At 40.1% G+C, this 23,884-nt stretch overlaps 1 protein-coding gene across 1 annotated transcript; it reads right to left on the bottom strand.

The window, feature by feature from the left end:
* Positions 1–219: 219 nt before the first annotated feature.
* LOC146680657 (hydroperoxide isomerase ALOXE3-like) lies at positions 220–22,673 on the bottom strand. The gene is made up of 14 exons (XM_085447876.1): positions 22,527–22,673; positions 22,238–22,436; positions 21,994–22,078; positions 21,631–21,753; positions 21,433–21,536; positions 15,582–15,748; positions 15,308–15,451; positions 13,511–13,714; positions 12,531–12,617; positions 12,251–12,420; positions 4,511–4,632; positions 3,127–3,227; positions 515–685; positions 220–399 (listed from the first exon to the last, which is right to left on the bottom strand). Exons 1-14 carry the CDS (start codon positions 22,671–22,673, stop codon positions 220–222), a joined length of 2,004 nt encoding a protein of 667 aa, XP_085304002.1.
* Positions 22,674–23,884: the final 1,211 nt, after the last annotated feature.

The raw sequence follows: 23,884 nt of genomic DNA, 5'->3' as shown, positions 1-23,884 counted from the left end.
ATAAATCAGAAACACTCTTTCCACTGATATATTTTCTAATTATGAAACATAAAACCTGAAACATAAAACCTGGTCATTGTATTAACTCAGAAGAATATTTTAGAAATTGCTGGTAAACTAAAGTTAAATCAATAGAATGAGTTTCAGGCAGAGCTCAAACTTCACTTTCTTTTCTGTTTTTGTTACTGAACTAAAGGAAGAGAAGCTGCCTTCTAATATTCAAATGGACACACTGTTTTCAGTCACGTCAGGATCCAAGTATGTGTATGGCAGGTCCAACACTGAGTTTCTGGCTTTGATCTCTGCACTCAGCCTTTTGAGCTCTACTTGGAAATCCTTTATTTTTTGGCAGGGAACCTCCTCAGTGAAATGCTCCTCTGGGTACTGGCCAAGAAAGATCTGATGAGATAGATATGAGATCACTGGCATGTTTTGCTTCTTCCACTCAAAATGCATAGTTGTATGACTTTTGAATTTGACATTTTGATGTACATTACATAACTTGAACACTTACAGAGTCAGAGGACTGCTTGCTGAGTAGCCACATGACGGCCATGCCATGAACTGTTGTTTGAATATTGGGGAATGTATCTATCATGCTTTTTTCACTTGCTTTCCCCTTTTTAGTTGGTGGGGGAAGCTGCAAGGTGACAGGACTATTGGGCATCCAGGCCCCAAAGTCGTACTGCATTGAAGGAGTAAAGGAAAGGTCATTAATAGGCTCTGAAGCACATAGCAGTGTGATATTGGTGTTTGGTCAAGCCTGGAGAGTCAAGGGGTGTAATACACATTAGGCTCTAACTTGATTAAGGACAAACATGAAGGAAAAGAGTGCATCCTTAAATTGCTGACCCAAAAACTAGAAATATTTGATGAAGAGATCTTTAAGAGCTTGAATGAAGGTGACTGGACTAGAAAGGGATCTCAAGATTGCATTGTAGGTAGCCAACACCACCCCTGTTTATTGGTCATTCAGTGGACATTGATGGCTTCTTTCACTCCTCTTTCAAACCATCTCTGTCTTCTCTGTCCAAAATGTGAATACCATCAACCCTAACTCTTTTGATCTCTACAGCCACTTCATAAACACATGGGACAACATAGAAGAGTCACGTCGACAGGCAAGACGTTCGAGATGTTCCTCTGCATCTGAACAACAAAGGTCACTCTTTTGAGGATGCCAATGTTCGCATTTTGGACAGAGAAGACAGATGAGTAATGAAAGAATTCATCCTTGTCCACTGTGGATGATCATCCTTGAACAGAGGTGGTGGTTTATGACACCAACTGTCTGCCATCTATAATCCAATTTTGAGATTCCTTCCCAGACACTTTAACCATCTTAAATTGGTCAGAGTGGGCACGCTCCATTTTGCTTAACTATTTTTAAATCCCTGTAGAACTGGAAACACGTAAGCTACCGCAAAATTTTTTTTTTGCATATGAAACCGGAGGAGTTGTGCTTACATTTTATGCCATCAGCTTGTCCTAGGTTACGATTTCCTTCCACATATAGCAAACGCTCTGTGTCCACACTACCGTTTTCAGTAGTTTTCAAAGAGTTGTGCATCCACATTGAAATGGCCAAAAACGCCTATATTCAAGCACAAAAGCGAGTGAGAATTAAACAATTTGAAGAAAAGCTATCTGGAGCATGTAAATACTGATATTAATCTTTAATAGGGCTGTTAAAATTGAGAGCAATCAAAACAACTGCTGTATAATGCCCTTTGTTCAATTGGTCACATGACTGCATCACATGACTAAAATGCGTCATCGTTTTAGAAAGTCTGCGTTTTCCAGCGCCCACACTGCGACAGGACACCTCCAGTTTGAAATGTATCCATTTTCGAGAGCGTTTCCAAAACACTGTGTTTTTCCTTGAGGAAAATGCCGGCTCAGTCTGGAAAACGATGCATTTTCGTTTGAAAACGCATTCGTGTGGACATAGCCTTAGGTCAAATGGCCCAGGATGTGAGTGGGCACTGGTTCTTATGTAGCACTTGCTACTCTCCTGGAGACTCAAAGCACATTTTCCTATGTCTCCATAAGTGCTTTCTAACATTCACACTCCACTGGATGCATCATAGAGTTACTTAGGGTTAGCATCTTGCCCAAGGATATTTGGCATACAAACTCGAACTCGACAGGGTTTGAACCACCAAAATTCCAACTAGTACGGAGCCTGCTCTACCACCTGAGCTTCAGCCATCACTAAAAATTTAATGTGAAAAGCAAGATGGACCTGAGATCATCAGTCAAGCCAGACTCTAAAATTAATATTCTCTTAGGACTTAAGTATACTTACCTTTTATAAATTATCCTGCCACTAACAAAGGAACACTTGTTAACTGAAGTGTTTTCCCAAATTGAGAGAAAAGTATTCATGGAGTTGGCAATAATTTATTTTGCTAACTAAACAATGCTCCTTTGCCTTTAATGTCTTGAATAATGCTATATCATCCAGGTAAGTAAATTGAGGTTGATTCTGTTCATCTAGATGTAGCATTTTCAGTGGAAGAAACATTTCGTCACTCATCCAAGTGACTTCTTCAGTCTCAGCTGACTGCAGGTTTCCCCAACCTTTACGCAATTACTGACACTAGTGCAACTGAACGGGATGTGAGGTCAGTTCGTTTATCATGAATATGCAAACTGTCATGACCTTTGATCAAAGGCAACTTTTCAAAGCCCACTGATCTAAGACCATTGATCAATGGCCATGAGCACTATTTAATGAGAGTTGGGGAATGGCTTCAATCACAGCATTGTAAGGCGGTGAAAGATGTACCCTTAGGCCTCCTTCTCGATTCAGAGATGTTTTTTCCCTTCTTGTGTAAATGGCCTCCTTGACTCCCTGTGTTCCTCCCTGTCCAGGATGTGTTCAGGTAGCTGAGACTGAAGTCACTTGGAGTAGTGACGTTTCTCCACTGAAAACTTTACGTCCAGATGAACAGAATCAACCTTTTGGGGCTTAGCAATTGAAATTTGTAAAGTGATTGTAGTTTATTTCTGATATATTGTAAGGTGGTTAATCTTACCACTTTAAGGTCTTGAAGGTTCTTGCATGGCCTTAAACTATTACAACCTAAATAAATGAAATTAAATGATGTTAGAAGGTTTCACCTGCCCAGAGTTGACAGCTGAGTGCTGGGCAGAGCAAGTGAAGATCACCATGGTGACGAACTTGACCATCTCATCCACAGTGCTGAATTTCTGTGGAATTCCTGATGATCAGAACAAAAAGAAATGGCATTACTTCAATACACTGGGGAAACCAAAGTAAAGTTGTATCAAAATTACAATATTGTAGGTGCACATAAAGTTCTATTATCATAATAAAGTCTCACATCATGCTTTGGTCAGTGTATATAATATATAGGTAGTCCAAATATGCCAAAAACTTTAAACTGCTCTAAATGCTCAGATTCACACATTTTTTTAGGATGGGGTAAAGTGTCCAATAGTAGGGATCACTACTAAACTAAACACTACTTACACTTTTTTTAATGCTAAAGTGGGAGTAGCACAAAGGTAATCCACAGGCAGTAACAGACTGCCCATCTACCTGCATCTACCTGTTGTTTTCAAGGAAGTAGGGTACTCCTGATTTTGCTGTTGTTGATCTTTTAGCCAGTGGAAGAGACAAGTGAAGTTATGACATACAAAATGCTGAAGTGGATCAAAATGTTAAAAAAAAATGTTTCCACCACAGCCAGTGTCTGTATTGTTCATTCTATATTTTTAGTCTTTGATTTTTCTTCTACATTTCTGCTGTCTCCCCTTTCTGTTTCCCAGCCCCTTGTGAACCAATCAGAATTTGACCATGGCCATTCATGCTCAGCAAACTGCTTATGGGATTTTGGTTGACTGCATGGGAGCTTATTTGCAGTGGTTTCTAAACTGAAACATGTACGCAGACGGACACATTTGTGGGACCGTAAATCACGTTGGGTTTTCACCCAAATTCTGCTCAATGTCAAGGTCATCTTCTTGTCATTTTTACAGGCAGTTTTTCACATTCACTAAAATCTGTACTGATAAAAGTTCTAGTTTGGACTGTGATGTTCAGAAAATGAATGCATTCTTGCACCCCTTTACCACTGAAACATAAATACCATCATTAAGTTTAGTTATGGTATAAAAATGTAAGATAGTTTAGAGCTGGTCAAAAACTTGGGCCACACCATTGACAAAGTATATCTTAGTGGTCAATAATAGTTGGTGAATGAGAACCAGTTGTCCTAAATTGATTTACAGGATTTTATTTCTCATTAGTTTGTGCATTATAGCCAGTGAATGACAGAAAAAAAGCTATAACTTTGCTTCTGTACTTTGATGTTATTTTTTTGGTAGGTATTACAATAACCTGTGAACTCGAATAGATCATGGACCAAACGACTTGGATCTATATATTTGAACTGCAAATCAGGCATTTAAATTCTAGTAGAGTTAAAATCTAAAATCACAGAGCTTTAAATGAGCAGAGTAAGTCCAAAATAAAGCTCACCTGTGCTTGCTTGTGAAAGGAATCCATGTTCATAAATGTCCTGAATCCACTTCTGCAGTTCAGAGTCTTTCTGGACTTCAGCATCAGTCTTGTAGTAGGAGGTGAGAATTTCTTTCACAAACCTTTGAAATATAGAGCCATAAGCAATGAAGCACAATCCCAATTTAAATACAGATTTCTTAAACACACTAGACCATAAAATTTGTTAATGTGTATAAAATGTGCTATTTTTTCCCCAACCTTTGGATCTTTTTTATATGAAAACTTTTATTTTCTACATAGTAATGGATGACAGTAAAGGAGGCAGGGTATGAATTTTTTAAGGTTGTTTTCAAGAAAACCAAGCCATGGGAGTACCTCAAGTCTACTAGACCCTAACCTTAACCTAAAAACAAAAGTCTTATAAGAACCCTCGTGAAGCTGATTCTGATCATCTTCTTGTGACGTTTTTAGTGGGAGAATCGCTCTGTCACTCATCCAAACAATAATTGTGCATAGTGACCGAAACTTGTACCACTGACTATCACATGTGTTGGGGGCTGTCAGGTCACTTTCATGATCATTAAGAAGTCAAGTGACATTGCCATTGATCAATGGTAGTGTGAAAGGACTCTAACTATTTTTTGGAGGTCTGAAAAGGTTACTCAGGGCGTTTTAGACTCCAATGATTTAATTGTCATCTATTTTGGAGCAGTTGTTTTGGTGCTGCCACAGGCCTGAAAAACAGCCTGGCTATTCCTGTTTATCAAACTCCCTTAACTCTAGAACAGTGGTTCTTAACCTGGGTTCGATCGAACCATAGGGGTTCGGTGAGTCGGTCTCAGGGCTTCGGCAGAGCCTCCACCGCGGGGTCCGGACACACCCGAATTATCGTGTAAATTTGTGATGACACGGCCCCTTTTGGCCATCACTGGCTGCAGATGATCATGCTACACTGCTTGGCGGAATTTAGCGCGCAGTAGTCAATGTGTGACTGTCGTGGTAGTACTTCGTGTGATTTTTTTGTTAATATTTTAATCCATACTAACTATGTCGGGAAAAAGAAGAAAGTGGTTGGACGAATATGTACAATATGGATTCACATGTATCACGGAACGTGATGGGAGTGAGCGTCCTCTCTGCATGATTTGCAACGCCAAGTTGAACAACTCTAGTCTCGCACCAGCAAAACTAAAGGAACACTTCTTGAAGCTGCAAGGAGACATTGAATACAAGAACACAACACTTGCTGAATTCAAGGATGAAGAGAGACAGATTCGATGAAAGGCCCCCTCTGCCTGCTCTTGAATTTTGTATCTGTTAACAAACCGATCCTCACAGCATCGTACGAAGTTGCTTACCTGATCGCAAAGCAGGGCAAGCCACACACCATTGGTGAAACACTCGTGAAACCAGCTGCATTAAAGATGTCGAATCTGATACTCTGAACAGCGGCCGAAGGTAAATGATTCCAAATTCCTCTTTCAAATGACACCATCAGCAACAGAATAGAAGACATGAGTAAAGACATCTTGGCTCAAGTATTCGCAGATCTGATTTCAAGCCCAGCAAAATTCAGCCATCAACTCGATGAGAGCACAGACGTTGCTAATCTAAGCCGGATTAGCTTTTCAAAAAAAGCTACCGTTATGGAAACGACGAACAGAGAACAACAACTTCGCAAACTTCCCCCTTCTGGACAACTGTGTAAGTAAGATCGAAGATGTGTCTGGAATCGGAGATATTTCTGTATTCACGGAACTGAAGCAAACTATTGCAACGCACTTAGATGAGCTTGCAATGTCTCTCGACAGATATTTTCCTACGAGAGAGTCATATCCAGCATGGGTGAGACAGCCATTCACTTTTGCTGATTAGACAGCAGATGTCAATGATAAATACCTTGACGAAATCATTAAATTTCAGCAGAGCCAGGTTCAACAGCAACTCTTCAGAACAACAACGCTCTCAAAGTTTTGGTGTCGACAAATGGACAAGTATCCAGTTATTGCTAAGTAAGCCCTGGATTTTTTTATGCCATTTGTTACAACATATCTTTGCGAGCAATCCTTTTCGAGGATGCTGGACATAAAAACAAAGAAAAGGAACAGACTTTGCTGTGAAAATGACATGAGACTGGCACTTGCCAAGGTAAAGCCACGCATATCTGAACTGGTCTCTCAAAGGCAACAGCAGAAGTCACACTGATTTGCAGGTATGTAATTTGTTGTAAGTTTGTTCATTGTGTTGGTATTGTTCTTTGAACAAGGTGATGTTCATGCACGGATCATTGTGTGCACCAGTAAAAAAACACATCTATGTCTTGAATTTGAAAAAAAAAATCAGATTTTATTTTTCACTAAAGAGGGGTTCGGTGAATGCACATACAAAACTGGTGGGGTTTGATACCTCCAACAAGGTTAAGAACCACTTCTCTAGAAGGATAGAAAGAAATTAGTTTTCTAATTATAACTTCAATAACCATACTTGCTCATCTATCTTCTTCTTGATTTAAAAAATGTAATAAAAAGTGTATCAGAATCTCCTGAGGGATTTTTTAATGCATGCCAGTGAACCCATTCTCAACCACAACAAATAGATTTGAGTTCTATTTTTTCTTTTTTTTCCAAAATGTTGCTCTACATCCAGTTACACAGCCACAAATAAAAAACACAAAGGGAGATTGAGTCTGAATGCAGTCCCAAATGGACGGTCTGGAGGAGGAATAATGTGAGAGACAGTTCTGGGGACTGGCCTTAAGGAGGAGTAGCAAAGGAGAACCTCTCTGGAGGTTGAGAAGGAGACCAGCTAAGGTGGGGAAGCCACACTAGAGGCTTGCAATAATAGACACAGTCCTTGTGGATGGCCTCGAGACAAGAGACCAGAAGAGAAGATGGAACCCCTCCTGTGGCTTGATAGGGGGCTAGTGACGGTCAAGGAGACTGGACCCCTCCAGAGGTTTGGCAATGGCTAGTTGCAGAGGCTTCACAGGTGGTCTAAAAGCCAGTGGGTGGAGTGGGGCAGTTTATCATGGTGGCCAGCAACAACAAGGCAGGAAAAACCAGGAACCAGCTGTTGAGGCATACTCCATGCAGTGGCCAAGGAAGAGGCTGGTGATCAGAAAGCAGGGCATTAGACTACAAGATGGCCTTCAGAGAAGGAATGGAACAGTTCTTGATCCAAAGCATCTGCCAAACATTTTCTGCTCTTGCTCTTGACGAAGGCGGTCGCACTTTTCTCCTCTCCTCCTCTCCCTTAGCTTCCCTGCTTAGCCTCTTATGTCCTTGTCTAGTCTCGTGTTTTTTGTATTACTTTTCCCTGGAACACTCTCTCACAGTCTGTTCTCTAAAACCTAAAAGTGGAATCATGGATTTGATCAACTGGTCCCTAAATGCAATTGACACCCCTTTCTCAATGAGAAGTTTGGGCTTGGGTGCGCCTGAGTGCTGAAGATATCTACCTATTCGGAACCATGATAACAGGGTTCTTGCTGATCGGAGCTGGTTTGGCCCTGACTTATCGAAGAATTAAGAAAGCGGAACCGGTTGTTCAAACCCCCACAAGGCTGCAGGCTGGGATTGAAACGATGGGAAGAGGTGTGAGTTTCTCAAAATGGGCTCATTGAGTGCAGCATGGATAAGATCTTGGAGAAGCTTACGGCTGCCGTGAATACTCACAATAAGATCTCTGAGTGCAAACTGGATTACATCTTGAAGAAGCTCACTGTGGTCGTGAGTTCTCAGAATTGGCTCTTTGAGCACAAGAATGACAACATCAAGGAGAGCAAGTTTGATAACATCATAGAGAAGCTCATGGCTCTCCAACGGGAGATTGAGAGACCAGTGTTGGACTGTTAGAACAGCTTTGAAATTCATATAAGTTGTTCGCACTAAAGTAAAAAACACCATCACTTCATGCGGATACCCTTTCGGCGCCAGCTGCAGTCTCAAGGCTGGAGCCAAACAAAAACACCCTGATAATGACTGTGTTTAGACTGTTCCTTCCCAGTCCACGCAAGGCCACCTGGGCTGGCTGGAAGACTGTTTACTTAGCCTAACAGGGCGAAGGACACTGTCTCAGCTGAACTCTGCACGTGGCGAATAAAGCATTGATTGATTGATTGATTGATTGATTGATTGATTGATTGATTGATTGATTGACAGCGTTGTAGCATGGGCATTTATGGGTGCCAACCAGGGTTTTAATAGTTTTGCAATTTTCATTAGTTTTTAATTTTATTTAGTTTTGACTTCAGATTTTCAATTTTATATCAGTTTTAATTAGTTTTTACCAATTGTTTGCTAGATTCGTTTTTTTTTTAATCCTTAGTTTCAGTTTAGTTTTGATTAGTTTCAGTTATAGTTTTAGCTGTGTTTGCAATAATTAAGTGAAACAAAATCCCAGTTTCATCATATCAGTCATGCTCTTCTGCTTATCCTTGGGTATGTTGCTATTCCAGCTACCATACCCTGCACCCTGGACAGGTCGCCTGTCTGTCGCAGGGCTAACACGCAGAGACAGACAACTCACATTCCCACCTATGGGTTCTTTAAATAAATAAATAAATAAATTAGGGCAGATGAACAACCATTGATACCAGGCAACTTGTTTATATTATTGTATTTTGCACAACTCTGTTGCTTGTGAAGCTCGCACACAAGAATTTCACTCACATGTGCTGTACCAATGTACCTGCACATGTGATGTGACAATAAAAGTGATTTGATTTGATTTGATTTGAACTATAAAAGGTATATCTTAGCCCGAATGAGACTATTAACTCTTGCAGCACCGGGTGTTCATATTTTGGTTCAAGTGAATTGATAAACTTCTTGAAGGCTCACACAGTTGTGTAGATATCCCCGTCCTGTTGTCTCGGGATGCATCACACTGCCTGGCCTGGGGTTAGATTCTGTTTCTGGGGATTAGGGTTGAGTGTGCTCCCTTACCTTCTCAAGGTAAGCTAGGTTAGCCTTCTTGTGCGAGCTTTTCAAGTGCAGTTTAAGGATTGTGGGATTTTTTTTCCTTATAGAAATGTCCCTCATAATTAGGGATGGGTATCGTTTAGGTTTTATCCGATACCGGTGCCAAATCGGTACTTTTTAAACGGTGCCGGTGCTCAAACCGGTGCTCAAACCGGTGCTTAAAGAATGGAGAACACAAAATTGGTCCAAAAACCTCTCATGTTCAGCTGTTTTTTGTAAAAAGATAACAATGTTAGCCTTTTCTGCAGCTATGGGGCATATATGGCATCACTCTTGGCTGGAAGCAGTGCTTAAACAATGGAAAAAACACAAACTTTGTCCAAAAACCTCTCATGTTTAACTGTTTTCCACTTTTTCTTTGGTCATTTTAGCCTTTTTGGCCAGGGTGAAGGGAGTATCTGCCATCAAACAAGAGGACAGCCGCATGTAGCTATGATGATGTTTGCTAGTTCACCTTACATGCATTAATGTAATAACGTGGTTAGCCAACTCAACGTAAATTACACACGAACAACATTAAGCTACTCACGCAGAGAAGAACGGCTGCTGCTGCCATCATCATCCTCATCATTTCTGCTACACTGGCAGGACTAGGGGCCAGGACTCTCCTCTTCGTGTTTTTGGGGGATGTTGCATAACAGGCAACCCACCCGCAGTAGATGTGCTCGGTGTGAGGTCTCGTAGCAAGCTATCAAATACGGCACATTTCTGGGCTTTTAAAAAAAATGCTATGCGTCGCCAGGTGTTTCATCGGATTTGAGGTGTTACCTCCTTTGACAGTATCACAGTATCACCTTAAAGCACTTGTTGCAGGCTGCTGAGTTTGCATATTTTGCTGTGAAGTACAGCCAGACTTTTGACCGCTTCGCCTTGGGCATTTTTAATCTGTAGCTCTGCTCTAAAGGAACGTACGTAACTGGCCCACCTACTATCCTCGGAAACGTAAAATGATTGGCTAGAAGTGTATCACAGCTCAGGAAAAAAAAGCACCGAAATAAAGCACCGAAATGTGCGCTGCTTTTCGGTCTGGTTACTACCGTTTATGTCAGAACCGACACCGGTACCCATCCCTACTCATAATTTGTCGCTTTCCACTACAAGACACTTGCTTTATCCAAAACACAGCCATATTCAAAGTAATCCCAAATTGGACCTCTGCGCTTTCTCCTGACTTTTCCTGACATGATTCTGCGCGTGGACGGAGCAGCAACACAGACGATTTGACTAACGTACTTGCCACCTGCTGGCATAATGAGACACAGCAAGAGAAAAACCTGGAAACTAAACTTCATTTTCACCCTTGACTATTGTATGACACACACACATCAATGAAAACTAAACACATTTTTGCTATAAATTCAATTAATTTTAGTTCGTTTTGTGAACACTCATTACAGTTTTAGTTAGTTTTCCTTTTTTTCGCAAAGTCTCGTTTTTAGTTTTATTTCCATTAACGAAAATGTTTTTTCACTTCTAGTTTTTGTTATTTCGTTAGTATTCGTTAACAATAATAACCTTGGTGCCAACCGAACCAGAGCACTAGTATTTATGATAAGACTGCTGATAGAAGTACCAGAATGAGTTGGGAAATGTATAAAGCTGTGCTTGCTGCTCAGATTTAGCTAAATGCTGCAAAACTGATCAGACAGTTTCACAGTGTAAATAGATAATCACAAAAGAAACCCAGAACTATTTTAAGCTAAAGAAATTAGATTTTCTTCCTTAACCACAGCCTTCACCTGATCCTAAGCCAACAGCGCATGCTTTTTTAGTTACTGAAGACAAAAGTGAATGTAGACAGACCTACAAACAAGAAGCAACTAAAGATGACTGTGGTAAAGGCCTGAGCATCTCAAGGAGAAAGCGTAGCATTTGGTGATCTCCATGGCTTTTCATCTTCAGGCAGTCATTGGCAGCAATGGACCCAAGCATTAAAATCTGCACCTGTGTTTAAAATTAAGTTATTCAAATTAATTTTAAGCCCCTGACAACAAGTTACTATGTTTAAACATGTATAAAATATGTATAAACAGCTAGTTCAATACTTTGTGCTTAACCCCTAGAGTTAAAGCTGAAAGTCTGCACATCTTGATGGACTGATTTAAAATCCATTGCTGTGGTGTAGTAAGACAATATTATAAAAATGTTGTTACACTCCATATATTTCTAGACATAGCTCTATATTTACCACCATACTGTAATAAACTGTTTGACCCAAATTTAACACATGAGCATCCTGATAAGGCTTTTTATTTGAAAAAAAAGTGAGTTTTTCCCCACTGCTCCACAAACTGACCAATTAGGCCTAACCTGATAGTTAGACTAATACCTCTTTTCCCCTTTTACCGACTTGATTCTACTCTGTCTTGGTCATTTTCCTTCGCAAATGAGTACAGTGTGTGGGTGGATGGGTGGGGGGGGGGGGGGGGGGGGGTTGAGCAATGTGGCAGAAGCTCCCATTATGTAATATGTATTCAACACAAACAAAGCAATGGAGGATGTCAAGGCGATGGTATACTGCCCCTCTGACTTTTCTTTTTGTCAGACTGAGGAAACCACGGTGTTGGGTTTTGTGTTGCCCTTTCCCTCATTTCCAGGTTTCAAATATGGAAGTTTTGATTTTTGCAGTCTACTGATGTCACATTTTTAGATCAACTCAGGTTGCTTGGAACGCCAGCCGAGTAGGTACTAAACAAAGTATCTGGTATACCACCTAATGGAAAACGCTAAAAATAAAGTTGACCCGAGTAAGCACTCAGAGGGAGAATTAGAGAACCTGAAGATGATTTCCCAAAGCTTCAATCCATCATCCCTGTAGTAGAAATTTGGTACATCTTTCAGCCCACGTTCTGCAATATCATCTGGGATACAGAGGGAGCTGTAGGTCAGGGAGGATAACGATTTCTGCAGGATTGTGATTACACCCTTTCCACCAGAAGCTGCATACTAGAGAACAGATACAACAAATACAAGTGAGAAGCAAATACTGTACACAATAGTAAAAAAGAAAATGTTGTTTAGGTTTTGGTCTGTTCAGTGTGTTGGTCTTTTCGTACCCGAGTCAAAACTCCCGTCTTAGATATTAGAAGTTGCCGAGCTAAGACGTTAATCTGAAGTGTGTAGCGAGTGTGAGGCATCAGAAGCTGGCAGAAAGGGAGAAATTTATTAGTAAGAAAATTACTTTTTCCTTGCTTATTTGATGATTTCAACGCAGTCATGTGAAAAAGAATTTTTAAACAGGTTTCTATGCAGTCTTGTGAAATTCTTACTACACTGTTACCTCTTAATAAGAGGGCCAGTGGCACCCAGTTGCTGCTGATGAAATACTCAAAGCCAAGAGGTTTTGAGAGATGTTTTTGAATTTTGTTTAAGCATTGTATTTTGGATTATCTTTGTTTTAGGATTCTGGTCTCAGTATAGTCGCAATTCTTTTTAGTTCAGTCCTTTATTACAGCTCTGTGTTTCCTGTTTGTTTTCTCTGGACTTCTCAGTTTTGTTATCCAGGTCTTAGTTTTGTTTATATTCGATCTCATATTTCTGTTATAATGCCTCCCGTGTTCCTTGTGCATTCTTGTGAAGTCACTCTCGTCTCAGTGTTTGTTTACCTTTCTGTTTTTGTTTCAAGTCTATGTTTCTGTTCATGCATTCGGTTTTTTCCCATTTTATTTTGGTGGTCTTTTGTCTCTGGTGCCTTGTGTTCTCCCTCTGGCTGTTTGAGAGTTCCTGATTTTTTTTCTCAACTTGAGTTATTTTTATAATGTTCTTTGGACAAATGAGACTAAAGTAAAGATGTTTGATGACAATGCACAGCACCACATTTGACAAAATGTGGTGCTGTGCATTGTCAGCACAAAGACCTTGTACTAACTGTTAAGCAGAGTGATGGAGAAGTGATGAGCCAGAGGAACTGGACACTACATTAGTGCTGCTGCATTGACTTTCCACATCTTTTCCTTTTTGAGAAATTGACTGGCACTAGTTAGTGCTATATTCAACTCCAAGGCACAAAAGACTTAGACTGTTTAGCCTCAGTTACCTTGTACAGTGGATGCACCATGGGCAGGTTACGCAGCAGTGAGACTGTAAAAACCTCAGCCAGCAGGTGTGTGCGTAGCAGGTGAACACTGACTTCATAGAAGTTGAAATCTGCACTTCTCACAAAGATTTTGGCCATCAACCAGTCATACTCAGAATCAGTAGGAAGGAAGATTGGGTTGTCCTTTGCTGGTTTCTGCTTTAGCTGAAGAAGAAGGAAGAGATATGCTTTTAATTCATTGCATTTGATCTATTATCCTCATTATTTGATGAATAACCATATTTTGGTTACTTATTTAGGTGAGTTTTGTCATGTTCCTGGGTCTTGACTCAGAGGGTTAAGTGTTTTTGTCTGTGTCCCGCTCCGGACGCTTGGCATATAGTTAAACTCATCCCATACTGTTTGAGTTTAGCAGAATTAATTTTTCGTTTAATAATGTATTGCTGATTGCTTTTTTGATGGCCAATTAAATTATGCAGTCACATTATAAATAGCTGCTATCTGAGCATCCCTCTCTTACTTACCTGTTGCCCTATACATCCAGGTCTCTGCTCATGTGGCTTCCGTAGCTGTCAAGGGTAGGAGTCATGTTTACGCCGCTGCTTCCTCAGTCTGTATTGGTTACACTGTAGCTGATTGATTCTGCTCATGCTTTTGTAGAAACTTCCTGCGGATGCTTATATTCTCAGAAATATGTGTCTCAGTAAGATGTGGTGTTTATCCCCTTGATTCTGTAAGTTTCCCTACTTCTGGGCCCAAGGTCTTAATGCATTCATTCAGGCTGCTCTTTTTAATGTGCTGTAACACTTTGTATCTTGTTTTATTTAATATAATGAAGCCTCATCATTGGGGTAATTGGCAACCTCTCTGGTTTTTTATTAGCATCATTTATATGCAGCACATGTTCAAGCTCAGTTTTTAAAACCTTATGATGTAACTACAGTCAATGGGCTAACAGTTTACCAATACACCAAATATCTGAATGCTTCAGAGAAGAGTCAGAGCTCAGGATCAGCAATTTTTCAATTTCTCATAGTGAGTCATCCAAAATATGTAGTAGTTAGATATTACTGGCTAACCTTGGATTGGGCATGGATAATCTCAGATGTTCTCTTGACTCAAATTTAGGCAATGTTCAGTATCTTCTCCCAGCAGGGAAATCGGGGACCCTCACATTGTCTTTTTTTGTTTTGTTTTTTTTGTTTTTTTGTTTTTTTTTTGGGGGGGGGGGAGGGGCTGATGCTCATCCTCCATCCTCAATGTGCTATTGTTTATATTTTTCTAACCATAGGTCTATAGGTAGCCACCACGTAGCAAACCATTATATGCCAGCTAGCCCAATTTCAATAATGCTACAAACATTGCTGCTGTTTAGTTTTCTGCCGTGTGTTCTGTTTCTTTTTAGAAATCCATTTGTGTTCTTTTTTGCTTTGCCTTTTATGGGTTTTTTTGCATCTTAAGAAGAAAGTGTGCCCTCTTGATGCATGCTAAATCATTCAGGTCTGAAAAAACATTTCATCACTCATCCAAGTGACTTCTTCAGTCACTGCAGGTTTCCCCAACTTTATAAACAGTACATTTGCACAATGACTGAAACTAGCACCACTGACTAACGATGGGCTGCGAGGTCAGTTTCTTGATCATTAATATGCAAAGTGTCGTGACCACTGAATTACAGCCATGATTGCTGTTCAGGGAGTTGGGGAATGGAATCACAGCACTGTAAGATGATGAAAGATGCACCCTTTGACTTTGTCAACTTTGTCAAGCATTAGTATTATTGAGTGTTGAACTCACCTGAATAGCAATTGGCATCAGCTTATTATCAGGGGTTTTCTGAAGCAGAATAAGAGGAGCCATCAGATACTGCTTCTTTTTGTTGATGGTGTTTGGTTGCACTCCATCCAGAAGCTTGTAGTCACACAGGAAGATGTTGCCCTTCTGTTTGGAATTCCAGAAAGCATTACTGATGATTTTATGTCATGCATGCAGTTTGAATATTACAATTATGAAGTGAATGTACCAGTAAGATCAGCCAGTCATCATTAGTTCAAGAGAATTAAACACTTACCATCATTTCGTCTGCCAGACTTCCCCGACCATGGAGAGAGACCATGTCACCAGTGACAGGAAAGTTCTTTGGGAGTGCTTTACAGCATCGGATCAACATGGGGTTGACACCATTGAGAAACTGATAGCCAAATAAAGAGTCTTCCTTCCAATGTTTATGAACAAAGTCTGGAAAAATAATATTTTTTACTTGATTTTGGAATACAGGAATCACCACCTAAAGAGTCTTGATGCATGCTATATCATCCCCAAAAGGTTGATTCTGTTCATCTGTTCATAGCGTTTTCAGTGGGAGAAACGTTTAACCACTCATCAAAATAACTTCTTCAGTCTCAGCTGACTGCAGGTTTCCCCAACTAAACAGTACATTTGCACAATAACTGAAACTAGCACCACTGAATGAACAATTGGCTGACTCAGTTCCTTGATCATGATCATTACTATGCAAATTGTCATGACCACTTAATGAACAGTCGCGGTGCAAAAGTACTGTTTATAAGTTTGTGGAAATCTGCAGTCAGCTGAGCCTGAAGAAGTCACTTGGATGGGTGATGAAACATTTCTCCCACTGAAAACGCTACGTCCAGATGAACAGAATCAACTTTTTGATCCTACCTAAAGACAACATAGTGCCCAGAAATCTCCGATGACACAGGGACAATTGGGGATTTCCCTGAAGGAAGTTTTTTGATCTCCAAAAACCTTTGTCTGTTGTTAAAAAACTTCTAGCTGCAACAAACACTAAGTTGCACTGGGGTGGTCTACAGCTTAGTACAAAGGGGTTGGGCTCAGAATTGGAACTTCCAACTCTGAAACCATAGTTCACAGTCAGAAAAGGATGGATTGCACAGATCACTGCATTAAGATGAAGATAGAGGTAACTTCAAAATCACATGCAAAGAAACGCACAGAGGATTAACAGCAGATGATCCAGCAAAGTCTACAGGGAGGTCAGGCCTATTTATGCACAAGCACACACATAAACACACATAACAAGTGAAAACTAACACAAAGCATATGCAGGAAGTCAAACTGATGTTGGACACAAATGAAAACAAAATAAAAAAAAGGAACAACCCAAACCTGAATTCAGATGGCCAAACATCAAGTACAGAATAAAATAAACATGAAGAGTCTGAGGATGAACAGAAGGCAGAGGAGGGGCGGATAATAACACACTGAGGGAGCTGAACACTCAAAAGATTACAAACTCAAACAATAAACTGTGGTTTAATACAAATGTAGCCAAGTGTACAAGTATACAGATAATAATATTTTCTACTTTAGTTTAAAAAAATATCAGTTTAAGGTGAAAAAAGAGCTCTAAAAATTTCTTTGAATGCATGTTCTTTGTTTATATTTATGTTAAAACAAAAATGTTATTGAGTAGTTTAATTTCATTGTTTACACAGTTTCCTGTTTTCTGCATGTAGTGTGCACTTTAATTTGTTCATTTTGGTGATTTGTGTCATTGCATATTTTGGTCACCAGGGGGCAGTGCTTAAGAGTTTACTGCAGTTTTACCAAAACTTAGAAAAAATGCATCTTGGGAATTACTGTTTTTTACAAAAAGGTGATATCATTGGCAAGAAATCAATGATGCAAAGGACCTGCACGTGCACCTTAGGGCGGCTATTTTCTGTGTGTAGGGGATAAGTTGTGATATCATATGTGTTCTCCAGTATCCAGGTGAGCTGAAATATTGCTGTGGAATCCAGAGGCCACTGCCATATTTCTTCTTTGTATATATTTCATTTATTTTACCTCTTTTATTTCTCTGGTCCATTTTTGATTATTCTGTCTTCACCGAAAACAAAAGACTGCACATTAAGAACCCCAGTAATTGTGTCCTGTGAGGTTATTCATTTCTCAGGCTATACAAATAAGGAATTCAAAACTAATATTTTAACAGTAGAGCAATCTAGGTTTGTACTCAAAGCTCATTTTAAACTGAACTGTGAACAGGAAGTCAAAAAATACAACAAGAACTAATGCTCAGATTTACTTGTATGATAAAAGCACAACTGAAAAAGACTAAAAATGATCAAAACGTTCAAACACTAGAATAATAAACAGGAAACTGACATACATTGACTAAGAGTCCAAAAATCAACACAAGAAACAGACTAGAAACCATTCTTGCTTTTAAGTGTAGTTGAATATATTTGATTTCCGGTGTACTCACCGGTACATTTTTCGATTATTTGGATTTATTTGGATTAATTGGATTATTTGGATTCAGATTTGAATGAACAGGAACATTCACACTCAGGACCAGATCGATCTCTGCCAGGGATTGACTTGCAACGCTTGTCCTCAACTTCTGTTATTTCAGCTGAATGTGTTCTCACGTCTTCTTCTCAGTGAGCTGCACTAGCGTAACTGTTTGAGCTATTTTAGCCTACCTGTTCGTTGCTCCGGCCGGCTTGGCTCCTTTTCCTCCACATAATCGAAGATGTGGACCAAGATGTTCCTGAGCTGGTCGGCACTATTTTGGATTCTCCTGATGCTCGTCTACCATCCTACGGCTGGACTGCTCCGCTATACAGCCGCTGAGCTCCTGCGCCTTCGGGGGCAGCTATCGCTCCCGTCGCCGGCGGAGCTCCACTACCACCCGGCATCACTTTCCAGCCTCGCCGGAGATACATCCATCGCGGGTCCCGCAGGATTTTCCATAACTCCAATGGAACTAAATCGTTCTGGTCTGCTACTCGCCGCCCTCGCAGGAACCCTGATCGGGCTGTTAACCATCGATCTCTAGCCCACCTGCCCAGGGCGCCCACCGCGATTAGCAAAAAAGAAGATACTCCACTCAACTTCGGTCTTCTAAACATTCGTTCATTGACAAGTAAGGGACCTCTCACCCAAGACCTCCTATCTGACCGTAAGTTTGACTTTTTCTGCTTAACTGAAACCTGGCAACAACCTGATGACTTTTCTCAGCTAAAAGAATCTGCTCCTCTGGGGTTTGTTTACTTTTCTAAACCCCGCTGCTCAGGTTGTGGGGGTGGTCTCGCAATCCTTTTTCGCCAGCACTTGAAAGTCCTGCCAGTTAACGTTGATACCTTTAGTTCTCTAGAGGTCCTTGCATGTGAGCTGACTGGACCCATTCCCACCATCATAGCTACTGTATACCGCCCCCCCAAACCTAACCCTGTCTTCCTCAGTGACTTTGCTAATCTACTAACCCATCTTTCATCTCTCTCCCCAAATGTGATCTTGGTGGGAGATTTCAACATTCACATGGACAATAATGACCTTCTGCTCACCAGAGACTTTTCCTTCTGTCTCGAAGGCTCTGAATTTAAACAATTTATCGACTTTCCCACTCACTCTAAAGGACACACCCTGGACTTGGTCTGCTGTTCTGGTCTTACTCCCTTGAATCTTTCTGCTACTGAAATCCCCATAACTGACCACTTCCTCCTTTCATTTAACCTCACTCTCTGCTGCTCTTCTACCAAGCCAACCCATCTCATCTTGTTCCGCAACATCAAGAACATTGATATGGACATTCTCACTACCAGTTTGGACAATGTTCAGATTCCGGACTTCTATTCTACTCCTTATGATTTGTTGTTATATTATAATAATTGTCTATGCACTGTCCTTGATTCTCTGGCTCCTGTAAAAACCCACTCTGTTTCCTTCGCTCGCTCTGCTCCCTGGTTTACCTCTGACCTCCGAGCTCTGAAGGCCAAAGCTCGGCAGATAGAGCGTAAATATAAGAAATCTGGTTTAACTGTTGATTCAGAAATCTATAAATTCCACGTACTTCAGTATAAAGACTCCATCAACAAGGCCAAACAAAGCTTCTACTCTGGTATTATCAGTTCTTATGAGGGTAATACAAGGACTCTGTTTTCAGTTCTCAACAAACTAATTCAACCCCCCAACGCTTTACCACCACATTTCTATTCCTCTGAAACCTGCAACTCCTTGATGCTGTTCAGGACTACGAAAATCAATAACATCCACCAGCAACTCAGATCAAATGTTGTGTCTACGCCCTCTCCAGAACCTTTTCTCCTTTTTGAGCCGTTTTCCACTTTTCATCTTCCTGATTTATCTGATATTTCCGAGTTCATATGTAAATCAAAGCCTGCCACATGTCATGTTGACCCCATGCCCACAGGGCTTGTGAAATCCTGCCTCTCTTCTTTACTCCCACTCATTTCTGCTATCATTCACTCTTCTCACACCACCGGTATCGTTCCCTCCTTATTGAAGACTGCTCTAGTCACTCCTATACTGAAAAAACCTTCTTTAGATCCTAACAACTTTAGCAACCTCCGTCCGATTTCCAATCTACCCTTCATTTCTAAGATACTCGAAAAAGTGGTTGCAGCTCAACTTCATTTACACCTGGTTAATAATAACATCTACGAGAGATTTCAATCTGGTTTTCGCTCATGTCACAGTACCGAAACTGCTCTACTTAAAGTCACTAACGATCTTCTAATCGGAGCTGACTCTGGTCTTCTCACCATTCTCGTCCTTTTAGATCTGAGCTCAGCCTTTGACACCATTTCTCACTCTGTCCTTCTAAGCAGACTTTCCTCTCTCGGCATCTCTGACACACCCCTCGCCTGGTTTCAATCATGTCTCCTCGACCGTTCCCAGTTTATTCAACTAAGATCATTCCGCTCTTGTCTATTCCCCGTCACCTCTGGTGTACCCCAAGGCTCCGTTTTAGGCCCTCTTCTCTTTATAATATACATCCTCCCTCTAGGTACCATCTTCCGCAAATTTGATCTTCAGTTTCACTGTTTTGCTGATGACACCCAGTTATATCTCTCTTGCAAACCTGATTCCTCCCTCCCACCTTCTTCCCTTACAGAGTGTCTATCCGAGTTAAAATCCTGGTGTACCTCTAATTTTCTAAAGCTCAATGAGGATAAAACTGATATCCTCCTTATTGGCACCAAATCCAACCTTTTGAAAGCAAACCATTTCTCACTTACCATCGATAACTCCACAGTTTTCCATTCTACTCAGGTTAAGAGCCTTGGTGTCATCCTAGACAGTTCACTTTCCTATAAATCTCACATCAATAATCTCACCCGTTCTGCCTACTTCCATCTACGTAACATTAACAGATTGCTTCCTTCTCTTTCCACCTAGTCTACGTCCATTCTTGTCCACAGTCTTGTTACCTCCTGTATTGACTACTGCAATTCTCTTTTGCATGGTCTCCTCCAAAAATCCCTCCATAAGCTTCAACTGGTTCAGAACTCTGCTGCTCGCATTATCACCAGAACCCCCTCTTACCAGCACATCACCCCTGTTCTTCAGGAACTTCACTGGCTGCCTGTGAAATTCCGGATAATTTTCAAACTTCTTCTGCTCACCTTCAAGGTCATTCATAACCTCGCTCATCCTTACCTTTCTGACCTGTTAACCACCACCTGTTCTGCCCGTTCACTTCGTTCTTCTTCTTCTATCCAGCTTACTGTATCTTCCTTCCGCCTCACCACCATGGGAAGCAGAGCTTTCAGCTGCTCTGCTCCCAGGCTGTGGAACTCTCTGCCCCCAGAAATAAGAAACATTGGTTCTCTCCCCCAGTTTAAATCCCAACTCAAAACTCATCTGTCCAAATCTGAATATTCACTGTGAATCCACTGTTTGTTAATTTCATCTTGTGCTTTTATTTTATTGTTCTTATTCTGCCATTGTTTTACTAAGTGTTTTATCCTATTGTAAAGTGTCCTTGGGTGACTTGAAAGGCGCTCATAAATAAAATTTATTATTATTATTATTATTATTATTATTATTATTATTATTATTATTATTATATAACATCGTGAAGTATGAGCAATGTTTGAGTGAATGAACTTCTGATGATTTGTTACCTGTTACTTGAGTTCGATGAGCGCATAAAAGATGACTAATATCATCTATGTGAGTCCAGTTTTTCTTTAACTCAGCCATTTCAATCAGTTCCAACTCTACCAGTCTAGAAAAGAAAAACATTACTTATTATGATGCTTATAATTTCATTAGATGTGTAGAGATAAAAAGAGATGTGTAACAGGACATGAATACTTCACCCTGTGACTGCAGTGTATTTCATCTCTGCTGTCTTGGTCAAGGAAAAATGGACATCATAGGGCAGAGACTGAATGCTGTTTCCCTTAATGCAGTGCGGTATCCCCTGTGCATATACATCCCAGCTGGGCACGATAGCGATAACAGAGTGGTGAGTGGAGAGCCTAATTACCAATGTATCTGCAGTCTCAATGAAGATTATATATAAACCTAACACACTTAAATTTTACATGATATTTTTTATAAATCCTGGTGGATTTTATGTGATATTTATTTGTTTCCATATTTCATTAATATACACCAAATTTTGATTTCAGGCAACTTAATGTTAAGATGCAAAATGTAAAAATACTCTAATTTCTTACCAAAAGACTTTCTGTCGCTGCTTAAGTTCTTGCTGCCGACTGCACCCACCAAGATGACTGTTGCTGTCATCAAAGATTCTGAGAGCTTCATAAAAGATTTGAAAAAGATAAAAAATAGTATATTATCATCTTTTAAAATACAGTATCATTGCAGTTTTGCTTGATCACCTTTATTGCCTCTTTATTGGTTATCTTTTTGGGTGTCATTGAAACGTATAAATAAGACAAGCACATTTCCACAAACCTGTCCCCTCTCTGAAGCAATAGACCTCACTGTCAGTAATCCAGTGGTAGATGGGGAAGTGGTAGGTTTTGTTTTTAGGGGATTTCACTTCCACCTTGGCAGGATACCAAGAGTCTTGGAGAAACCTTTTCTGTTTGTCTAACTTTATCATCACCAGCTTTCCAAGGGATTTGGGGCAGGACACAATAAAATGAGATACCTGGAAAAAACAAAACAAAAATAAAAACAAAAGATCCACATCACATGTAGTTTTAAATAGTTTTAATATGCAGAGGGGTTTCAGACTCACTTGCCCTCTGAAGAAAGATGGTTTCCAGCTTGTGAGATCAATGCGTATGCTCTCTCCATCTGTCCCGACCAGTGTAATGTAGACGTTATTGAAAGTGGAGGCCAAGGCCAGATTGCCAGTGAACACGGTCACTTCATAGTTAATCATTGTCACCCTTAAAGTAGAAAAACCCAGATGAAGAGAGAATTTTAATAACCATTCTCAGCATCATTTGACCGAACATTTAATTCAAATTAGTACTTTATTCCATCATAAGTTGCAGTCCAATTATTGCAGATTGAAATAGTTTCATAAATAATCTGCCTTATCTCAGCAAATGAGACCAAGAACATCCTCTGAAGAAATGTTGATATGAAAAAAGTCACCGCTAATATCTTTATGTTTTATAGGACTGCTCAGTAAGCTGCATCAGTCATTGCTGATCACAAAAGTATGAACCGGCAGAACCTGCAAAAACTACTACAGAGTTAGAAGGGAATTATCGTCAAGGACTGTTTTATTAAATTAGAATGAATTATGCATTTTATCCTTGTCTCTTTTCTCTCCTTCTTCCCCTCTCATCTCTCCACTGGTTGCTGCAGATGGCTGCTCCTTCCTGAGTCCTGTTAGAGGTCCCTTTCATTTAAGTTAGTTTTTATTCCCTTCATCTTTACGTTGATCTGTATTTTGAAATATTGATGTTCCAGAAGGAGTTTGATAAGTAAAAATCCTGAAAAATTATTAAATCGTATTAATTTTATTCTGTAAAATCCAAATGCCTGACTTCCTCTTCTTATTGAGTTCATTATGGCTCCAAGAGACATTTCTGAACAACTTGGGATGTTCAATATGGTAACTGCACTTGTGAATGTAGCTGAACAACAGTGAAAGTCTTAATTTATTGAGCCATTTTATCTCATTCAAACCTGAGACAGATTTCAAGTTGAACAGCTTCTTTAATGATGGGATAAGGCTATGGTGGCAAGGTCAGGTTCATAGACGTATTCTTAATAGGTGAAGTCAGTGCAGTTAGATAAGTGGTGGGTGCAGGAGTCCAAGCAACCACTGAGGTGTTTCTTTTTATTTTTTAAGGAATATTTTTGTTTATTGCATTTTATCATAATTATCTTATCTCACTATCTTACTTGGCTTCTTAGACTAACATTAAGTGCAGATAAGATGTCTGCTTTAGTTGTGGGGCTGACACTCTTTATATCAGTAACAGTATGCGAGCAGGATAACAATGACAAACAAAAACATCAGCTGCATAGTTCAAGTGTGGTGCTGATATGATCAGTTCTGTCACTTATACTATTGTCGTTTAGCGATAGACAACACATTCTCACTCTCAAAGCGTCACATTTTACGCTAGGTGACAA

This window comes from Copadichromis virginalis, linkage group LG23 (genome assembly GCF_057382275.1).
Source record: "Copadichromis virginalis isolate Kocher_CV1m ecotype Utaka linkage group LG23, C_Virginalis_male_GT1.1, whole genome shotgun sequence".
Classification (NCBI taxonomy): Eukaryota; Metazoa; Chordata; class Actinopteri; order Cichliformes; family Cichlidae; genus Copadichromis; species Copadichromis virginalis.
The sequence above is the reverse complement of the archived record's forward strand: the minus strand, read 5'-3'. Positions and strand labels throughout refer to the sequence as shown.

Excerpts from the sequence above, each read along its gene's own strand:
- LOC146680657 (XM_085447876.1), bottom strand. The coding sequence starts at position 22,673 with ATGATTAACTATGAAGTGACCGTGTTCACTGGCAATCTGGCCTTGGCC. Across the intron at positions 15,452-15,581 it reads GTCTGGCAGACGAAATGATG|AAGGGCAACATCTTCCTGTG; the intron begins GTAAGTGTTTAA and ends AATTCCAAACAG. Across the intron at positions 12,618-13,510 it reads TGGTGCATCCACTGTACAAG|CTTCTGATGCCTCACACTCG; the intron begins GTAACTGAGGCT and ends CCTTTCTGCCAG.